The 21,250-nt window shown below is 50.9% G+C and overlaps 1 protein-coding gene across 1 annotated transcript in view; it reads right to left on the bottom strand.

The window, feature by feature from the left end:
* Positions 1–3,474: 3,474 nt before the first annotated feature.
* LOC119436766 (LIM domain only protein 3) overlaps positions 3,475–21,250 on the bottom strand; it is a 177,633-nt gene continuing 159,857 nt past the window's right edge. Inside the window, exon 5 of the mRNA XM_037703758.2 lies at positions 3,475–6,726. Within this exon, the coding sequence (XP_037559686.1) occupies positions 6,471–6,726 (256 nt within the window). The 3' untranslated portion in view covers positions 3,475–6,470. The remainder of the gene's footprint in view (positions 6,727–21,250) is intronic.

The raw sequence follows: 21,250 nt of genomic DNA on the forward strand, positions 1-21,250 counted from the left end.
TCATTCAAGAGTCACCTACTGTGAAGGCCGCCAATAATAACTAAAGTCGGTGACAACTTAAGAATGCAGGGACAAATACTGAGCTGTGTAACTCAAACAGAACTTGTATAGGTACGCCCACCAAATGCATTTGTTCATTTCCATGACGTCATTGTGGACGCGAGCTTTCAATACCAGCGTCTCTCTGGAACTACATATGCTTCGGAGCGCGGAGGCGGAGGCGGATGCAGGGAGGTTTTGCGGGCACAGCTTCTACTGAATTCTTTGGTTGTCACTGACGCTAGTGCGAGCGCAATTGACGCTTTAACCTTCGCTGGTGAAATGAGGCGTGAAGCCGTCAGAAAGCCGAGAGCTCATGCGGGCTTCATGCGGCGAACATGAAGGATCGCATCCAGCGTGCGTATAGATGTCGGTGTGCGCGTTTGTGGCCCAGTGCAAAACCCCGGCGCGAGCGACGTTCGACGCAAGGCGGCGCCAGCGTGGCGGCTAGCCGAACTTTAGGCTAGCCCAGACATGACGATCTCGTGTGCTTCGGTCGACAGTAGCCGCCCTCTATTAGATGAGCGTTCCCAGGAGGGTTCAAAAGAAAGAAGTCTACACTTTTAATAAGCACCAAATGCTTTTAGCTCCCGTTGTCAGCGACCGTCAAGTGCCCTAGAGCCAAAAGCCAGATCCGTTATCCTGGCATCGTTGCGAGGACAAAACGAGATCATCCGCGCAACCAGTCAAAAGTTAAGCAAATGCGGTCTTTGCTCCCCCCCCCCCCCCCCAACCCTATGTAGAGGACTGCATTACATACGCTAGTTACTGCCCAAGCAAGCTACAAAAAATATTGCTCCCGAGTTCCTCCTAATGTTTGCTGCACAATATCACTGAAGCCGTAACTACTAGTACGTTGAAGTTTTATGTCATTTCCACTAGCGACGTTCAAAAGGCAGATACAGGGCACCATACACTTGACTGTCTCTTTTGGCGCTGATAGCTAGGATTGCCTGTGCTCTTTTGAACGTCAGCGATCCGTGAGTTCCGCGGCGCGGGGTTTTCGTCGCCTCGAGAGTTGCGTAGCGCCTCCTTCAGGTGCTTTTCTTCTATAGCTGGGCATTGCGCTTTGTCTCCCTGGAGTCTTTCGCTGCCTGTCGTGCCCACGCCTTCAGCCAGTTTTCTTCTGCTGGGCAGCGTCCATATGGACCAGTGCACAGTATAGCGTGCTGCGGTGAGGTGTGCCGTTCCGAACATGCACTACACCCATTTTAAGATTGTGGCTAGTATCATCTCCAACCAATCTGCTCTGTCGATAGCCATTTCACGCTTACATCTACTCTAGATTACGGGAGAGCCAGCAAGTTTTGTTCCCGAGCAGCTTGTTCAGCTTACCGTTCTTTACGTAACTAAACGTCCTTTTGTCTTATTCGACGTCGCCACGTCACTGATCGGGCCTTCTCCGCTAATCTGCCTGGTCAACTTTCAGGCCGCTGGGCTATAGGGACTGTCAAGTCCCATGCAATAGCGCCAAAAAGCAATCAAGTTACAAAATCGGACAGCCGTACTCACTTTCGGTTGTTTTGGGTTCCAACACATGCGCCCCGCATAACCAAGCGGGTCCGTCTAGAGGAAACATCCCTACTACATTGAATAAGGACAGTTTCTGCTCATACGCCAGCATGCCTACCTTAAGACCGGGCGTATCGATTCTCCAAACTGTGCTTTATGCGACGAGACATCGAACACTTTCTGTGGTGCCCCCCAAGATACCATGACGCTCGTTCTCAGGAAAAAAAAAAAAAAAAATCCCTTTCACATGCATGCCTGCAGCACGTTGAGTTCCCAGAAGGGTTAGTTATAGCCCACAAGGAAGCTTCAAGTCTTCTTAAATGCCTAAGAGATACTGGTTTGATGTCCATGTGGTAAGGTATCGCAGTAACACTATAAGAGACGCTCAGGCGGAGCAATTGCCAGTCTTGTTGCTGCGGACATACGGAAAACTGCACTTGTCGCACACAGTTGCTAAAATCTCGGCTTAGACTTGGTTCCTACGAGCACTGTACACAGAAATTTTAGCACCTGTGTGTTAAATATGCACATTTCCGCACCTCCGCACGCTTGCGGAAGGAATGCTGTAGGCCGTGCACATTGGACTTAAGTCGGTCGTTGTTGCTACAATCCACCACCACCACTCAAGGCGAAAGGAACTTTGCTATATCCAAAATGTCCATGAACAGCTGACGCCATTTGTCAGGCTTTATAATTGAAGAGACTGCAAAGGGGCCACATTAATAATTTTAGACTCGTAGCAATTAAAAACTACATTTTCGCTCACGTGGCGGGAAAATTAAGGTTTACTACTGGCGAATGAATTTCAGGCCGAAACCTCAGCGCCTATACGTCAGTGTATCGTCACGAATTTCGAGTATATTCTAGTATATGGGACGTTTTGAGTGCCGCAGAAGTTTTCGAAACTTGCTATGTTGAGTCGTGGGTTATTTTTCCATGCTGTCTACCGTCATTCACCGATAGATTGCGACCTCAGTAAATGCTGTCAAAATCTATGACGTCATGGTGAGCTGCCGCGGCAACTCCAGCACGGCGTCGCCACACGTCTTAATACGTTAGCGCGTTTTTTTAAAGTTTACCAAGCCACCTCTCAGCGCAAGATCAGGCGTATTGCTATTACGTAATTGGATAATTTTAGCGTGTTCGGTATAAGCAATGGCGTTTGCATAATACCGGGTCACCGGACGCTGGTAGCGACATCTTGTGACACTTCGTCTAACCACAACACCTCGTAGACACGTTTTAGTGTACTACGAGTGTTCTTGTAAAAAGAAAAAAAAAAAAAAACTCATTAAAAACAAGCAACGTGTTCACGATTACGCCGCTGCCTAAAATTTGCACGAGCAGCGAAGTAGAATAGACTTGGTTACTGAAATACTAGCTCTTTTTTTGTGTGTGGTTGAGCTCTGCGCCACCAAACTCCGCTCCTCACGTTTACGCTTCGGGTAATCCGCCAACGCCCTTACGTATATCGGACACGCTAACACTCTATATTTAACAGTTAATATTTCCTGTTAGTGCCCCTTGAAATGTCTTAGCTAGATGTACACTGTGGTCGTCCTGTGTAGCTCGATTTGTTTCAACATCTCCGATTGAATGGTGTTGACTGCTGCCGGTACGTTTCATTGGAGCGTTGGATATCATTTGGCCTACAAACTCGTCTGAATATATGAGACGGCAATCAGATCGCTTCCTCCCATCTTTATCACCTTCTCCACAGCTATAGCCAAGACAGATCCGCATACAGAACGCCTGCACCGAAATTGTAAGCTGCAAACGTGGACGCCTTGGACGACACCGTTTACCCAGCTCTAAACGTGGATTCATTAGTGGACATTATAAGCGCCTGCATCTGCTTTCCCTTTCATCGCGAAGCAGTTGCTGCCACGGCTTTGTTGGACCAGACACAAACACGGAGGCATGTTACACAGCAGTCGAACCTTTTATTTCAAATAAAATGTTTTATTTATATATATTTATATAATGACATCACAAATGCCAAAAAAAAAGAAGGAAGACAATAAAAAACTGGTGGCTGCCTCTTCTTAAATAAGGGACACACTGGTACATAAAAAAAAGCAGATTCAAAGTAGCAATGAGAGACAATAATAATAATTGGACAAAGAAGTAAAGTGACTGTGGTCTTTAAACAATGATGCAGACAGACGGAAAGGGGGGGAGGGGGTGTCGCCATTCATGTGCCCTCCGGGAGGCGGAGGAAGATCACTTCGTCGCGTCGAAGAAACGACCAATAGGTTCAAGGCCTAACAAGTCCGATACAATCAAATGAGAAAGGAAAATCCGACAAATAAAAAAGCATCTGTAAAGATTTCCAGGGGCTATAAGCACGCTTGAATCGCTGCTTTTGTCATCACTTTTTTTTCTCTTAGTTCATTCTTTCGTTCACTGTTCTGTCAGCGATAGAACATCGAACTTATACGTTCTACGATGATTCACGTGACACAAAAAAAAAATTGAAAAGAAATATAAATTTAGGACTCTGAAGAAACAAAAGAGAGAGTGAGAAAACAGCGACGATATACATCATATATATATAAAAATGAGGAATCGCGTTTTTTTTTTTTTTTGCACTTCCACACACGGTATTCACAAGATGCGAGAACTGTTGTTTTCGGCCATATTGCTTTTTTTTCTGCTCCTGCTCCAGTCGCCCTGGAGCAACTGCTGCTCCTCCGCTGTGTTGAGTGTGTAAACGCTTAGCGCGATGCGCCGTGTACCGCGGAGGGTGTGTCTGCGCGTGCGAGTGGGCACGCGCACGTGTGTGTGTGCCGCTCTTTTTGAAAGAGCGCATCATCATCATCATCATTGTTTCCTGTCGTGTATATATATATATATATATATATATATATATATATATATATAGCACGGGAGGAGGGCACACCTGCGACCAATACCGCGGTGACTCGGCCAGGCCGAACAACGTTTCGAACCAGAGTGCCTCTGGTTGTTGGAGCGCACAAGTTACGCGGAAACGTCACGTGCTCTACAAGGCTTAAGTCAGAGAGAAACTAGATGCATTAAAGAAAGAAGAAAATGAAGAAAAAAAGAGACACTGCGTTTTAATACAGAGGTCTCTCTACTTTTGCTGTTGCACCCCTAACTTTCTTTTTCCTGTTCATTTTTTTTTTTCAGAAAGCGTGTGGCAACATTTCCCTTATAGAGCAGGTATTTCACTATTTTGAAGGACGCCGAATTTTTTTTACCTTTTTTTCCGCACCTCTATTGGACAAATATAGTGACTTGCTTTGCACGTGAAACTTTACATCCAGTCCTTTTCTCTAAAAAATAAAATTAAAATAAAATAAAACATTGACATCCAACCACGAATTGATCACGTGAGCGAAGTTCGCTCACACGGGACATCGCGATCGCAAGTAATTACATGCAAAGAAAAAGAAGTGATGGGTAGCTGGTATGACAAAATGCGCCTGCACACTGAAAGAAACCAAGGCGTGCTCTTGCTAAGTGTTTCCTCTCTCTCTCTCTCTCCCCCTGAATTCCACGACGAACGTACCAAGTCAATCGGCTCCTGCAAGAACGCGCGACGGGGAAGGACCGTGGCATGTCGGGAAGGCATCTCTGTACGGGCCAACTCGAACTCGCTGAATCCAAGCAACTCAATCCCTGAAGAACGTGAAAAGCGCGACTGTCGCCCCGCGAGCCTGAATTGTGCCACTCGATGTCGTCGAGCATTGTCTTCCGACCCGACGTCTCTCGCGGCTTTTTAACGCGTCCCTTCCGGTCTTTTTGTAGTTGCATAGCGGTCTCAGTATTCAGACTGCGCGAACTCTTGACGAACCTGTTGTATCTCTGTCAGACAAAGAATGGCGCTACAGCCGCGTACGACAAGTGGAGTGGCTTTTGTGTTTGTTTCCTTTCTCGCTGCTGGACTGGCATGACAAGCACAGATCAGATCTTAGATCTTATGATAGAAGTAAAGGCGTATGTACAAAAAAAAAAAAAAGTACAAGAGGAACAAGATGTACCGTCTTTTCGTTTCCACACCACAGAACGAAAAAAAAAAGCAGGAAGGGGGATAAAAAAAAAGCATGAAACAATAAAGCTCAGAATGTCTCGTAGATGTCTGATGAAGGGGTGGTTTTTCCAGATGCTTTCGAGAGCTGCACTCCCGGGTCTCGCAGTGGTTTTCTCCTCCTCCTACTCCCTCTTGTGCGGCTTCCGTGGCGAAAGCTTGAACGGCGCCTGCTGCACGGCGCCGGATGGCATTCTTATTGCAGGCCACCCCGAAGAGACAAAGCTGCTCGGCCAACGCCCCAGAACGACGGCGCGGCGACCGACGACCACCGTTCACTAGCGACGGCGACGCAGGCGTACCACAGGACAACCCTGGAACCTGCTTCCCCGGTCCCAACGCCTACAGGTGGCCTACCGGTGTAACCATCTCTCCAATGAAAATTAAGGTTCCAGCGACACCACCGCCGAATTTCTTCGCCATTCCCAAGTACCTTCCGCTGCGACCCACTGCCGTGTTTTGTCGTAAGTGAGCCAGTTGTATTTTTTTTTTCCTTCTTTGTCCGCAGAACGGATGACACGCTCTCTCCAGGTGGATGACAATTAGATTCGAAAAACACTCGGCGACATGGCGGCCAGAGAGGCTGCTCCCCACGTTTCCCCCCACGTTGCTGGTGCGTGACGTGGAAAGGCTGTAGTAGCAGAGCGGCAGCGGGGGAGCCCCGGTGCCTATGCTGCTGTTGCCGCCGCTGATTGTGACCTCCCCCTGGGACCCGGGTAGAAGAAGCACATGATGCAGGCGCTGCAAAGGGTCGCGGTCCGGGGCGAGGGTCGGGAGGGAGCCTTGGGGGTCCGGGAGGAGGAGGAGGTTGTGCGTGCGCGCTCGCTGACGGCAGCGGGCCGCGCGTGGAGGAGAGGCGTCGTCATCACACCTTGATGGCGGCGCGCACCTTGCCCTTGCGCACTGTGGCCGGGGAGCCCTTGAGCATCTTGAGGCAGTCCTGCTCACAGAGCACGTTCCCGTTGACGAGGTTGTACCGGTCGCCAGGCACCAGCTGGCTGTGGCACTTGACGCAGGCGAAGCACTTGACGTGGTAGACGTTCTGCGCGGCCCGCATCACGTAGTCGTTGGCCGGGATCATCTGGCCACAGCCCGAGCAGGCACCCGACGTGCCGAACAACCTGCGAGCAGAGAGAGAGAGAGCAGAGAACGGCGGTTACCATACGGTCGAGTACTGGGCCCGAGAGTTCCTCATCTTCCTTGCGCTCGGCAACCTATACGCGGCACGATGGGATAGAAAGGCGAACCGAACCCCGTTGAACGTTTCCCAAGCGGTTCATTCTCGTGTGCATGTTTTCTACAACACGTGCACGCTTCACATTTGTAGGAAGAAGACAGACGAACCAGGTTAACCGAGGCAGTCAATATGCCAGCTGCGCGGGCAATTTCGCCATGATAACGAGCTGGTGAGACACGTGCAATGCAAACGTGCAATTTCTACCACCCCTGAACCCTGCCAAGTGTGCAAGCGCAGAACAGTATGCAGCATGACAGTGTGTACATGATACCGGTTACGCGGGTCGCCGGATTTTGTATGCTCTCTATTCGTTTCATCTGGACACACTGTTGCCATGGCGGCTTGAGACAGAACGTAAATGGAACACGAGTTTACAGGAACCGTATTCTCGCAAAAGGTGGAATGTTTATATATTGAGTGAGGCGCTCTAGACACTTCCTTTTGCATCAGACACAACGGTTATTTATACAAAAAAAGAGCATAAATACGAGCGAGTCGGCTGGACGTACACAGGAACCGTGATCAATCATCGCATAGACTCGTGTTCAACGGCTGGGAGGGAGAGAGCGAGATAGAAAGAGAGTGAGTAAAAATAAACAAAACAATAATAATAAAAAAGCCTAGACGGTCATGCGACCATTCTATTCTAAGGTGAGACGCCCGCTAAACCTAGCTCCTTTTTCCCACTACGCATTCCACGTCTTGTCGAACTACGCACCCCACCTGTCAGGAAACTTCAATTTCGTCCACACCGCAAAACGGTCACTCATCTTCGCGCGTAAAGACATTCGTAATAGAAGACAGGGCATAGAACGAGGCCCAGAGCAAGACAAGCAGAAAACGGCTGGGTTGCGGGAGGAGAGCGCCACTCATTTCGGGCCACCACATTATTATTACCTATTTTTTTTTCTCTCTAAGAGGGAAGGGGAGGCTCATCCCGAATGCAGTGAGGACCGAAAGGTGCGCTGGCGCACTTTTCGGGCCAGACAATGACGCGGAGCCCCGAGCAGCAGGATCGACCAATCTTTCCTCTCCTGCGGCAGCCGCTGCGAGATACAGGCGCGTCCAAATTTCCGACGTCCAGGGGAGCCGGCGGCTACATCGCGGATGCCGTGTTCCACGGCAGCGACGACCCGGGTCCGCCGCCATGTTGCAGCCGCCCTGCTTTCCCCCCCTGGGCGAAGATCTCTCGCCTCTGCATTTCCTTTGTGGCGCCCAGAGCAGCGGAAGCGACGATAGTTGGCCGCGCGCTCCTCGAGGCTCCCAGTTGTAAAATGAGATCGGGTAACACGGAATGAAGCTCTGCCTCCGTGCCTCGCTCGCCGCCGCCGCCGCCGACGCGCTGTTGTTGTTATTACCATTATACATATAGGCGGCTGCCCCTCGATATGAGATTTCGCCTCCCCCCCTTCGGCGGCCCGCGCGCCACAATCTTCCCTCCCCGCCGCAGTCGCGCGCGCCCGCTCTGTCATGTCGCTGTTTTCCGTCCGCGCGCGCGAGCGCGCGCGAGGAACAGCCGAGGGAAAGGAGGAAACCAATTTCGGTGATCGGGGGCGGCCGAGGGGGGGTGGCGGCGCGGCGGCCGGTGATATATATATATTGATGTATATCTCTATATATGAGAAAGAGAGAGACAGACAGACGTACTATTATAGTAGTGGTGTTGGTGCCACCGTTCGCAGGCGGGATCCTATCGCAGGGCGTCGGGCGACGGGGGAAAATAAAAAAAAAAAGAAAGAAAGACGTGTGTGTGTGTGTGTGTGTGTGTGTGTGTGTGTGTGTGTGTGTGTGTGTGTGTGTGCACGCACGCACACGCAGGTTCGGAGCAAATAATACGCGGCACACAAGCAAGCCCTCGGGCGAGATACGCGGGCCCCAAGTAATATGGGTTGCGTTCGGAGGTCCCCCTCGGGCACTCCTAAATTTTGTCCCTCCTCGCTTCTCCTGCGTTTCTGTTTTTCTTGCTCGCGCACCTCTCCTCCACCTGCGCCGTCGCCATCTTTCTTGGGCAACACGCGCGGCGACACCGGTAAAGCGCGCGCAGTGCCGCACGGGTTCCGCGGCCTTCGTTCGCTGCCAGAGTTGATGGACCATGCTGGTGTTAGGTCCAATGCCAGCCGGCCGCGTACTGGACACGCCAGCGCGCGTCCAACACTTGCGCACGACAGGCTGGCCGGGTTTTGACGCCACTCAGCCATAACGCGCAGATTCATCGATTAGGGCGACGCAGTCTCGCGTTCGCTGCATTCGCGAACTTGCGTATAGACGCGGACTCTCTGGTTTAAGGCGACACGTAAGACGGCGATCACCAAGGGAAAAGACAACAAAGCAGAAATCTCGCACGCACAAGTCTCGCGCTTGCTGATGTACGCGGACTGCCTAAGGCATGTATGTGTCTTGCTGAGCATTAAACGACCATCACACCAAGACAAATCATTTCGTTTTCTTTGGTACGTCGCGCGAACGGCTCGTTTTCCGGGTGCGACCAAAAACCCTGATGCAAACGAACGTGCCCCCATCATAGCAGCGCAAGAGTGGCGAGCTATTTTGCTCGGAGAAGCGCGCTTTATTCTCGTTTCCCTCATAAACCATCCCTTCACGAGCGTAGCGTTTAGGATCAGTTAGCAGTGCACGATCGGGTTCATATAGTGTACAAAAAGAAGACTATAGTGTACAAAAAGAAGACAAAATAACTTTGTGTGTCCGTGCATCTGCTTTTGCACTTGTTCTTCGTGTGCTACCTATGCCCGAACCATCGTGTGGCGACTATCTACTGCTAGCTGCTAGAACTGCGGGATTGCGGTTTCAGAAGACAACTTCGGTTCGCCCTATAGGGCACGGGAGCAGGTCCAAAGTGCTGTAGAGACTCTTGCCAATGATGCGTGTTGCACCTGCGCTTCGTACCTCCGCTCATCAAGAACGAGTTCCCTTACAAGATGTCATCAGAACGAAGAGAAGGAGCACCAGTTAGGACAGCAATAATGAGCGTCCCCCCCCCCCCCCCCCCCCCCACGGTCACCCGCAAGAACAGCGAAATTCGCCAACTCTGGGGACAAAGAAGCATAGCAAAAAGGCGTAGTCTGCATAGCGGGTTGGATAAGGTATTTCAGTGACCTGTACAAAGTGCTTCCTCGCCAGCATCCCCTACCCCATATGTGGGTGCGCGCCCCTGCCAAGATGTGCCCTGAAATAAATCTCGCTTTCTGAGGCTTACTTTTGCACTCGGATAAAGTGAATGCCAGTGTGCAGGATTAAAACGAAAGGTGTATACCAACAACGTGTTATTACCTCCCCCCCCCCCCCCCCCCCTGAATTCAGTGCAACATACGCTCGAAAAAAAAAAGAAAAAAAGAAAAAAAAGAGAAAAACTTATTCCTTCCAGGCGACGACGAACGATAACAGAAAAGACAGCAATGAGAACGAGTAAAAGGGACTTATGTCAAGTTGCAATTTTCATGGCTGCAGCATTCGTGCGAGCCATCACCGCATTGCCGCGACCTTCCAACTGCATAGCGACTCATCGCCATCGTTGCATACATAACGAAGGCGCGGCGACCATCGCCATGCGCCGCAGAGCTGCTTCGCCCGGCCTCGCAAAATACGACGCCTGTAAAATGCCGTTATGTTGCTTACGCTACCAACTGCGGGACATCATGCGACGCATTCAGGCCACATACCAAGACACCTTTACGCAAGTTGGCTAAACTGCGTCATAAGCACACGTTGCCGCAAAGCAAGCGTCACAAATTGCCAATGGTTGTGAGCTCCCTGGGCGTCGCCATAATGCCTTCAGGACTTGTAATTACGCGCTAGCTTCACGCACAAGCGCAGCATATGCTGCTGCGCGTGCCTTTTTAGTCACGCGCAACATCTGCGGAAATCGCAGCTGCGAAAACGCACTGCAAAATCGCACCACGTGAAACGGGCTTAAGAGCTGCGCTCTAAAACGGGTCGAGTCTGCTTGTCCGGCTGGGATTGGTCTCGTGCAAAGAGAATGCGCCCTCTCCCCGCGACGGCAAGGTCTATAAACGAACGTGGGTGCGATGTTTGTCCAGCGCACTTACTTTCACGCGAATGAAGTATTAGCAATGGCACGGAAGCACTAGCGGCACGGCGTCCTTGCCGTTTCCCATTTGCCGGACTCTGGCTGCCGCCAAACGGCGCGGCGCCGGCCGGACGAATGGACGGTCGCGAAGCTGCATGACGTCACCGCATATGCGCGGCCAGCTCCTCATTGGGCCGTCCGATCCGAGCGCGTCGACGCCGCTGCGCCGGCGACAAACATCGGCTACAGCTTCTGTATCACGCAATATAGTGGATGTTAGATTAATGTGACGCCTGAATTGTATATTTCGCGACAAGCGATGACCAATGCGGAGCTTCTCGCACGGCTGACAGCTGCGATACAACGCAAGTTCAACTTGCAACCAGCGTCCGGCCGGCTGTGCAAAGAGAAAAGTACCCGGTAGCCGAGGAGATGACGAGGTGGTTAAACGGTGCCCAAAGTATGCATTGTGCGATCGTCTGCGGTTGTTTTTGAAGCGCCGTCGGCATCGACCCAAGAGCGGTGGGCGGCCGGTGTGCCGGTGTTGTGGTCTTCCCGAAAACTCGCCGTCAGGCAGACTCCCGGCAAGCAGTCGCGTATATACGCATAACGTATATACGTATAAGCGTCACTGTGTCCACACATTTTCACGAACGTAACTTGGCAAACGCGCGTAATGGAAGTAGACTTGTGGAAACATGGCTGAAAAGCACAACTTCTAACTAATGGCGCCTGTTCTATCTCGAGCCTAATCTACAGTGGTAGTCCTCAACCTCTGCGAACTTACGATTACGAACCTCTGCAACAGTCAAAGAGCAATGAAGCCCGGCGCTCCAAAAAGCAGCCATACCTGCCAAACACTGCCGGGAAAGTGATTTAATAAAATTATTCTTATCGTGAATTTAGACCTTACCGAAAACGTCCTGGAGGCTGGTTATAACGGCCATATGTGGCTAATACAGGAGACAGACACATATAGCCGCGATAATGATAGGCTTTGAGGCTAACCAGTGGAAATCGTGTTGGCTACCCTGCGCAAAGGACGTAAGGGCTGAAAGATGAAGGAGCAAGAGAAAACGGAAAATGAGGCAAGCACACATGAGAAGGGGGCGTGAGAGTGCTCACCGCGGTAGTGCTGACGTGAGCGTTTGCAGCGAAGACCCTTTTCACCGACAAGTTGGCTCACTATAAACTTAGTGACGCTTCTGCCACACCTAGCCTAGAGTTGATAGCAACACAGTAAAGCCTCGTTAACTTGAAGTCTGATATCTCAAAATATCGGTTAATCCGAATTTTTTCCCTGGCTCGATTCCAACGCCGTGTATTTTTCACCTCATATCTCTCAAAATGGCTACTGGCGTCTGTTTCTAAAGGTTCTGTGTTGTCTACGCGCGGCCAGCGGCTTAAATTTTCGTGCATTCGCTTATCTCGAAATTTCCCCCGGTTTTCATAATTTTGAGTTAACGGTGTTTTATTGTATCTGCTATCATATACAGTAACTATAGCCTCGCCTAAGGTCGCGGTGACCGCGTTCCTATAGAGGTGGAATATAAATAAAATGTCACAGTTTCACCCTAAGGGCGAAGCAATGAATGCGATAGCAACACAGCAATGTCATACGAAGTAAGGTGAGCGGCTTTGGTAGCAATATGAATTGTAGTAAACATGAGCTGATTAAGTAAGCAGGTGTGCTGCGGCGTAAGTAGACCGACATGAAGAGAGACTGGATGACCACGAGAAGGCGCGTGTGAAACGGTGGTGTTGATGAGAAGCGCTGCCCGTGGGCAGCGCGTGCGAAGGGACACACCTGTAGCGCTGCACTGCCGATCCGGGCAGCATTGCATGTGTAGCGTGCGTTGGAAAATGTGGCCCGACTGTTACTAACTGTGGTGTGAGCGCGCACAAACAAACATGAATAGATCACACTGAATGACTGCAGACAACGACTGTCAAAACGCTGGCAGCAAACGCATATACGCCGCAGCGGGCGAAGGTACGTGCGGTCTATCGCTTCAACGGAAACTGAGTGGCGAATGCACAGCGCATAAACGTCAGAGCCATGTGGAGGTAAGAGACGGTGCGCGGCGAGCGCGGTTGCGGGCAGAGTAGAAGTGCGCCCCCCCCCCCCCCCCCCACACTCCCTCCGGCGCTCGCTTCCTGCTTCCTTGCTTGCGCGTGGGAGATTGAGTGCGTTCGGTTCGCTCTCCGTGACAGCGTGGGTCCCCACACGCTTCCGCTCGGGCATACGGCGCGCGGCGAAGATTTTATCTATACGGAACCTCACGGCGACGGCGATGCCGACGGCAGAAATCCGGTGCAAGTGTCCATATAATTGCTATCGCAATAAAACGCTTGTGTACGTGAAAGAACACCAGATGGTCAAAATGAATCTGGAGCCCCTATTCTACAGCGTCCCTCATAACCCACTGTGCAATTTGAGGACGCTAAACACCACATTTCTTTTTTTAGTCTTCTAAATGTACTATATGCGTACATACTTGAGTAAGGCTGCTTGCTGGTTAGTGGATTAACAACTGTGGAATTCTCATATGAACTGTTGCACTAAGAGCGAATCAGCTCGCAGTGTTTTGCATTGACACTGAAGAAGCATCGAAAAAAGATGTACAACAATGACGTTTGGCTAACGCTGCCTTACTGTAGCTTCTATCACCTTAGGTTTTTGTTCGTTCTTGTTTCTTTGTGCCACAACGTAGGAATAAAATTTCGAACTATCATCGAACTTAAACCAATGTTATGCTGCAGCGGAACATTTTTATATTATTTTTGATTAAAGGCAATGTTCCCGGAAAGATATATGTTGCCCCGATAGCACCGCACATTTTGTAGACACTCGCTCGCGCTGGTAAATATCAGTTTTCTGGCCTCCATTAACGTCGAGCCCCGTTCGCTGAAACTCACTGAGAATTATAGCCACATAGTAAAAAATCAGCGCACTCATTAGCGAGTACGCCGACCAATGGGTAGTTCACGTATGTTAGGTAAGAATGTGTGAAGCTGAACATTTCGTCACGAGCCACAACGTAAACGAGTGACGAACTATGTTACGACCTTTCCGTAAGCTACAACAAAACTTCAAGACATGGATGTTCAAAGCTCGGAGCGTGGCATAAAAAGAAACTACCACCACAAGTGCTATAAGGTAGAAAATAAGTAATGTAATGACATTGCACCAATAACGTTACTGAACCAAAAACGTGCGGCTTCAAAGCCGTTGACATTTAAAAAATATAATAACAGTAATCTCCACTTAATACAGTGAGTGAACGTATGTGCCACTGCTGTGTCTTGGTAAACAATTTCTAGACCTGCCTTCTAGTCCGCTCGCCGTACGGCAGTGCTAGGATCATCTGTACAAGGCGTAATGAGCTAGGCAGCATGTATATGCGACCTTCCCATATCCGCTGAAGCTATAGTCTCTCAAAGGTTTGTGCTCTTCACCCGCTCATCGTCGACGACAGCCGCTGAAGTCGCGACTAAAGCGGCGCCGCGCCAACGTCATGCGCTGCCATTGTAAACAGAGGCAGCGGAGGCCGGTTGAGGCAAGCAATGGACGCGTCACCAGGTGACCCAATGTGGCGCCGCCCACGGGAACTCGCTGAAAAGCGCCTATATAGTCGCCTCAATTTCAGGGTGCCGCGGGCAGGATCCGTCTAAATGTCCCTATAGTTCTAGGAATCTGCGGCTTCCGTCTTTTTTCTTCTGCTGCCTTGGCCGAGACACTGGCCAGTGCATGTTTGAAACATCGTCCTATATCTAGAGAGTTCCCGGTGGAAACTCTGCACAACATAATTACGTTGCGAATATTAACTGGGTGCAGCACATGGCACATTGCAATAGCTTAGGCGTTTCTAAGACCACAATTATGATGAACGCGGCAGCGCAGTAATATCGACGAGCGCAGTAAGCGCAGTAATATCGACGAGCGCAGTAATACCGAAGAGCGCAGTAATATCGACGCCATCGTGCGACTTCCCTCATCACCATTAGGTGTTCTTTCTCTTTTTTTTCTTTCTCTCTCTCTGTTTTTCAATCTGGGGACGGTTCAAGAGGGAGAGGGTTGGGGGGGGGTGGGGGGCGTTGAAATCTCGTGGCCCAAGCGCGAATAAGAAGAGTAGTACAGGCGCACGCGCGCCACGGCGATACGCGCGGCCGATCGAAGCCCGTTACACAGCCGATCGCACGCAATTGAAATCTAATTTGTACGGCGGCGCGTCGAATCTATGCTAATTAGGACGGGTCCGGCGTCACTTGTCTGATTGAGAGCTGGCGGCCACTGCGTGGAGAAAAGCACGAGCGCCGCCCATGGCAGAGAGAGCATGGCGCCCACGAGCCGAACACGAACGCGCGTATATGCTAATTTGATCGCGGGGCGCCAAACACGACTGTCGGGCTGGAAAGAAGTCTGCGCGCGCGCCCTATTCGTGAACAAACAGCGCCGTCGTCGTCACCGTTAACGCGCCCGTGCCGTGGAGTATCACATATTGCCGGCGCGTATATACCCACCAGCCCACCTCAGAGTCAATGGTGTACCCCTCTTTTATACGCAGAGGCGATAGTATGCATGCAGTCGCTTTTTGTCGAGGCAGTGCATGCGGACCTCGTCTCTCTTGCACTACACTCTGCTTCGCTGCGCGTCCGATAGGTGGCGGAAGACGCGAATAAGCGAAGGAAGGAGCGCGGACGCGCTCGCGAGAGGAGACTAGAGAGGAAATGGGAGTAATAATAATGTGGAAAACAAAATCAAGCGAAACCGCGGAACCGCCCTGTCATTCCGTTTTTGTTTTCCCCTTTCTTTTTTCCCCCTACTTTTGCGACGTGTACAGCGTCGTCTTATGATGCCGTACGATGTTCGCTCTTCGCGTTTGCCACGCCGAAGATAAGAGACAAGTTGAGACTTTGCCCTCTGTATGTGTATATATATATTCACAAAGCAGCGACCACTTCTTTGGGGGTGCGATCTAAAAAGTAATTCCTGCCTGTGAGCGACGTCAACAGATACAGCGAGGAGCAGGCATACAAAGACATCGGTTTATTCGGTGCCCTGCGCTGTCAACATTACGTGCGTGATCAAACGGATTAATCCGCACCATCTTCGAGCGCCACGCTGTGCCCATAGGGATCGTGCATTATCAGTCGAAAATTGTCGAAGAAATTCCACGAGCAAGAAGATCTGTCAAGCGGGCACGGTCTCAGAATCTTTGTATCACGAAAGCTGCGGTCGCGCAAGATGCTGGCTTAGAACTTACGACAAAAAAAAAAAAAAAAAAAAAAAAGAAAGAAAGAAAGTCACAGGCCTGCGCGGCACACGCAGCACAGTCACAACGTAAGCTGGTGGAGCGACTCAAGAGTAGCTCCAATTTGGGCACCAGGCACAACAGGGTCTTCGCGGCAGTTTGTTCGCCTAGTTTTGACGAGAACGATCTGAACTGTCCGCCCGGCGTCGACGGCGAACTGCGGCTTGTAATGCTCCCTGCACAGCAGTCTGCTGAGCCAGATCAAGCCTTACAACTGTAACGGTGCGTTTGCAGGCACCATGACTAGATGGCGCCACCATACTGGCGGAGGCTGGGGATCGCGTTTTTTTCTTTTTTTGATTGCGGGCCTCGTCTGAATGGCATCTCGTCGGCTGCGCCTGCGCACAATATGTTTGCAGGCGTCTTAGTTTGATGGCGCCACCATACTGGCGGAGGCTCGGATCGTCTGCGCCTGCTTTAAAGACCATTTTCCGGCGCCCTGATAGCAAGCGCTTGCGTGGCTCAGTGGTAGAGTATCTGGCACCCACTCAGCGGGCGCGGGTTCGATCCTGACGGGAACCGGGTACTTTTTTCGAATTTACAGCGATAGCGGCTACGTTCGCCGGCGGCGGCAGAATCGCGAACCGAAACGGCTATTGGAATGAGCCCATAACAGCTTACGCTGGAAAACAGCACTTAACATGGCAAATCAGTTCTGCGGAGGCCCGGAACACTCGGGTGGGTGATAACTTCTGCCTTTCATCAACATTCCTCCACCTATCGGGAGGCCTCCGCAGAACTGATTTGTCACATTACGTGTCCCTGTGCTTAGAGCTGTCGATTAGTTCGCCCTCGCTCTGCGATCGCCTAGCATGGTTAGCTCAGATGGCAGAGCGACCACCCCCTGAAAGGCTATGGCCCTCGGTTCAATCGCCGGACCAGGGCAATTTTTTCTTCTGCTGCGAAGCATCCTTTCTGAGAAACCCGTATTAAGTTTCCTTTGTAGCTTCGCTCTACAGTCGGGTGGACGAGAATGTTTCCCTACCCACCGTACTGGCGTGCGCTGCTAAGACCGAGGGCGCAGGATCAAAGCCCGGCCGCGGAGGCAGTCATTTCGATGGGGGTGAAATGCGAAAACGCCCGCGTACCGTGCATTGGGTGCACATTAAAGAACCCCAGGTGGTACAAATTATTCCGGAGTCCCCCCTTCTGCGACGTGGCTCATAATCATATCGTGGTTTTGACACGTAAAACCCCACATTTTTCGTAAAATTTTCCCTTTGATAAACTACGCGTTAGGAGCGACATGATTAAGTGAGGAATTTGGACGGCACGCAGACATAAGAGAGTTTTAGCAGTGACAAGTTACCGTGCGGTAAGCGCGGTAATACCTTACCGGCCGAGGACTGCGCATGCGCGCACTTTACCGTACGGAAAGACTTTCCGTACGGCGTACTTGACGGTAAGGAGTCTGTACCGCATACGGTAACGTGCGCACCATGTTTTGCGAGCCGAGCCGGACCAAGCCTAAACATAGGGAGCAAGTGGCGACGGCCACATAGTCCACGCCGTAGCATGTCCGCGTCTCGCGTGCGTTTTTCACCATGGTAGGACCAAGGGACGAGTTAAATTTAATTCACCTTCTGCGACACGGCGAAGTGGCAGTATGACAGCCCTTCTAACCAGAAGCATAAATTTGAGCTGAGGCCTAACTGAACTTGTGGCCGTACCCTTCGTAACAGGCGAGTAATATACTCAGGTCGAATGAGAAAAAATACAGATTAAAATAAACGAAAATCAACCAAATAAACAGAACGTAAAGCGTGGCAATATATATATATATATATATATATATATATATATATATATATATATATATATATATATATATACACACACTTCGGGTTGGTGCCGCCATCTAGTGACGCAGACTTAGAGGGGGCGCCGAGTTCTTATTGCGTAATTAACTATATGCTACTTATCTGCTGGTGTAAAGTGTCGGCAGCGGTGCAATTTACAACAAACAGTCCTATATTTATATATTGCTTCGACAAAAACACCTACGTAACAAAAAAAAAAACAAAAAGAAAGGCTTCACGTGTTGTTGAACAAGGCGTCACAAGCAGTCGCCACTAGCTTTGTGACTGGCGTCCACGTTTGCCGTAACCCGGCACTTCCGTAAAGAATAATACGTGTATGGTTAAGCTAAAGCTTTCTTCTATCAGCCAAAATTAATATTTCGCGCTCAGCACATAGTTCTTGCAATCTGCAAGGCGTGAATGTAAACCACTATCATCATTATCAAGTTATCGTACGCATCGAGCACACACGCAGCTAAAACGTATTCGGTCATCGCGGTACGCTATTACGGAACGGTGATAGACTGTTTTAGTTGAGCGTCTTTACGGTCCGCTCCGCTCCGAGATTGCCCCGCTAAGCCACAGCGGAGCGGCGGGCGATTTTCACGTTTTAGTCGTGCGTTTAACGTAGCGGAGCGAACCTTTCGTAGTTGCAGCGCCCTATGGCCGAATTCAGCGTAGTCAAAAAAAAAAAAAAAAAAAAAAACAGTTTTGTCGCTTTTACAAAGTAAGACGAGTATACATAACTTATTTGTTCATGGAGTATCAGACGGGTGCTTGCAATGCGTTACCGGTCCATTTTATCGAGTGTAAAATGAAGCGTCGACTTGGTGAAGGCCACGTGATAGCCAGTGAGTTTGCATTTCGATCCAATCCAATCCTTTTTGACACCAATGCGCTGGCGACGTTTTTGGTAGCTTTGCTGTTCACTTTATTTCCTTAAAGAAACAGTTGGGGGTGTATTACGCAAGTTACTCGCGCTCGCACGACTAGTGCATCGATGCAGGGTGCTTCGAACCACGCGCGAGAGAGGGCGCGTGCATCGACTACACGCGCTAGCGGAAGACGGCAGCAACGCTCCGCGCTCCGCTTAGGCAGCTTGTAAGCGGACCGTGTTTCTCGCTCCGCTAGCCCGCTTGCGGCTAAGCGGAGGACGCATGCGCATTCGTGCTTTCGCTCCGCAGCTAAGCGGAGCGTAAAAACGCTAAACTAAAGCTGTCTAATAACGTACCGTATACAGCACTTACCGCACTGTAACACGGCACTGCTAAAACTCTCTCATTCATATTCTTGATTATCTAGAACGACCGGAACACGAACAGGCTGCCGACAACGTAGCGCTCCAGCCGGAGTGTCCGATATGAGCGCAGATTGCGCGCGGGCACGGATCCGGGTTGTACGAGGGCAATCGAAATTGAAGCAGCTCTTGCCTGAACGCTACAGTGTCGCATCGTGCCTCTTAGCGCATTATCGCACACAGAAGAGCCACAGCGGCAAGGGAAGGAACCAGCAGCGGCGGAAATCCGCAGAAAATCACGGGAAAATGTCCAGACCTAGCCACGTAAAGACGAGGCTGCAACGTGTCCGAGACGTCGTTCCCGACGACGTAAGCGCCGCAAATCAGCGTACGCCCTCCCAACATTTCCCTCGGACGTCTAACGAGACGGTGGAGCGGCAACCGCCGCAAGAACGAGCCAGGAAGCGCACGAAACTTCTCTTTTCCGAGAATGTTCGCTCTTTGTTTTTTGGTTCGCCGAAAATGGCAGGCGTGCAAAGCGCGGCGGTCTCCGGGGCGATCCGGCCAGTGTCTGTCATCAGCTGGCCCTTTCCATCAGCGGCATACGGCGAAAAATGAAACAAAACAAACGACTGAAAGCAGTGGGAGGAGGGTGGCGAACAAAGAACCCCCCCCCCCCCCCCTCCGCCTATCCCCATCAGCCTAGTCTGCACTCGAGGTGGTTTCCCACCAGACAGTGCATATATACAGAAGAAAAGTTTCGTGTCGGGGAGGCGCGCATCGCTCCGAGGTCGTAAAATGCGCCCAGCCAGATTCTCCCATGGCCGCGCCGCCCCCTCCAGGAGCCGTGTCTCGTTACAGTTCTAATTGGCCGCGGTTCCGTGAAAACTCTCCGTCACGATCCTGGCCATCTTCCGAGCCGAAAAGGCCCGGCGCTTCTGCCTCCCGGAGGTATACGTATACACAGCACGCGGGCACTGTGGATCAGCTGCCGCCACTGCTGCTGCTGCGACCACGGCCACGACCATGCGCGCAGCCTCGCCAAAGCTTCGCGAGCGGGCGCGCCAGCCAATCGGTAGAAAATAAAAAAAGCTACTGCTGCGTGCTCTACCAGACGAGGCGGTGAACAATTAGTGGAACACACGTGTCTTCAAGACACTTTTCTCCGTTAGTCGTGGGAACGCTCGGAGGTGGCTATCGGCTACCGCGACATACAGAACAGCAGCAGAACCAAGCTACAAAAACGGACGCGCCAACGGCTTCCCTAAAGAAGTAGACCGGCCAAGAAGAGAAGAGCGGTGATATCGCTTTACTGACCTAAGTATATTCGCACTTTGAAACAGCACATATGGGCGAGACGGAGCCAAATAAACGAGTCTATATGCACAGGCAAGAAAACGTTCAGACTGGGCGAACGGACGCTGTTTATTTGTCGATATCTGTGACGTAGCGGGCAGTGATTTGGATTGTTCGAAGCATGTGTTCGGCGCGAGCGCATTTGCCGCTCGCGCCATGCAATGGTATTCCGCAAGGAGTAATTCGTGCTATAGGTGTAACGCCGGCAAACCTTTCCGCCAAAGCATACCGGCTCGATGCAGGTTCATATAACAAAGCACTGAAGACCATAGGCTTGAAAACAAGTCCGCTGCTTTCGGCATCTTCGTCGAATCACCCCCCCCCCCCCCCCCTTTCAGTACAGCTGAGGTGCGATGAATTCAGCGTTCTAGTATAATCTTCCTGGGACAATATAACTTGGAGGCACTACTCGAGACCATTCCTCCTCACGAAAAGAAATAAGCCAGCAGACCCGTGCCACCGACCAGCAGTTGTTGAACCACGCAGCAGCGCAGAAATAAAGGTCCTGCTCGTCTATTCTTGTACCTCTGACAGTGGCATACTACAACGGAGCCTATTGGAAACGGCGTCCGAACACGACACGAGCACAACAAATCAAGTCTTACACAGTAGCAGCGCGCACACTGCGCGAGCAACAAGGCATCCTGTTCAGAAAG

Source organism: Dermacentor silvarum, chromosome 1 (genome assembly GCF_013339745.2).
Source record: "Dermacentor silvarum isolate Dsil-2018 chromosome 1, BIME_Dsil_1.4, whole genome shotgun sequence".
In the NCBI taxonomy this organism is placed as follows: domain Eukaryota; kingdom Metazoa; phylum Arthropoda; class Arachnida; order Ixodida; family Ixodidae; genus Dermacentor; species Dermacentor silvarum.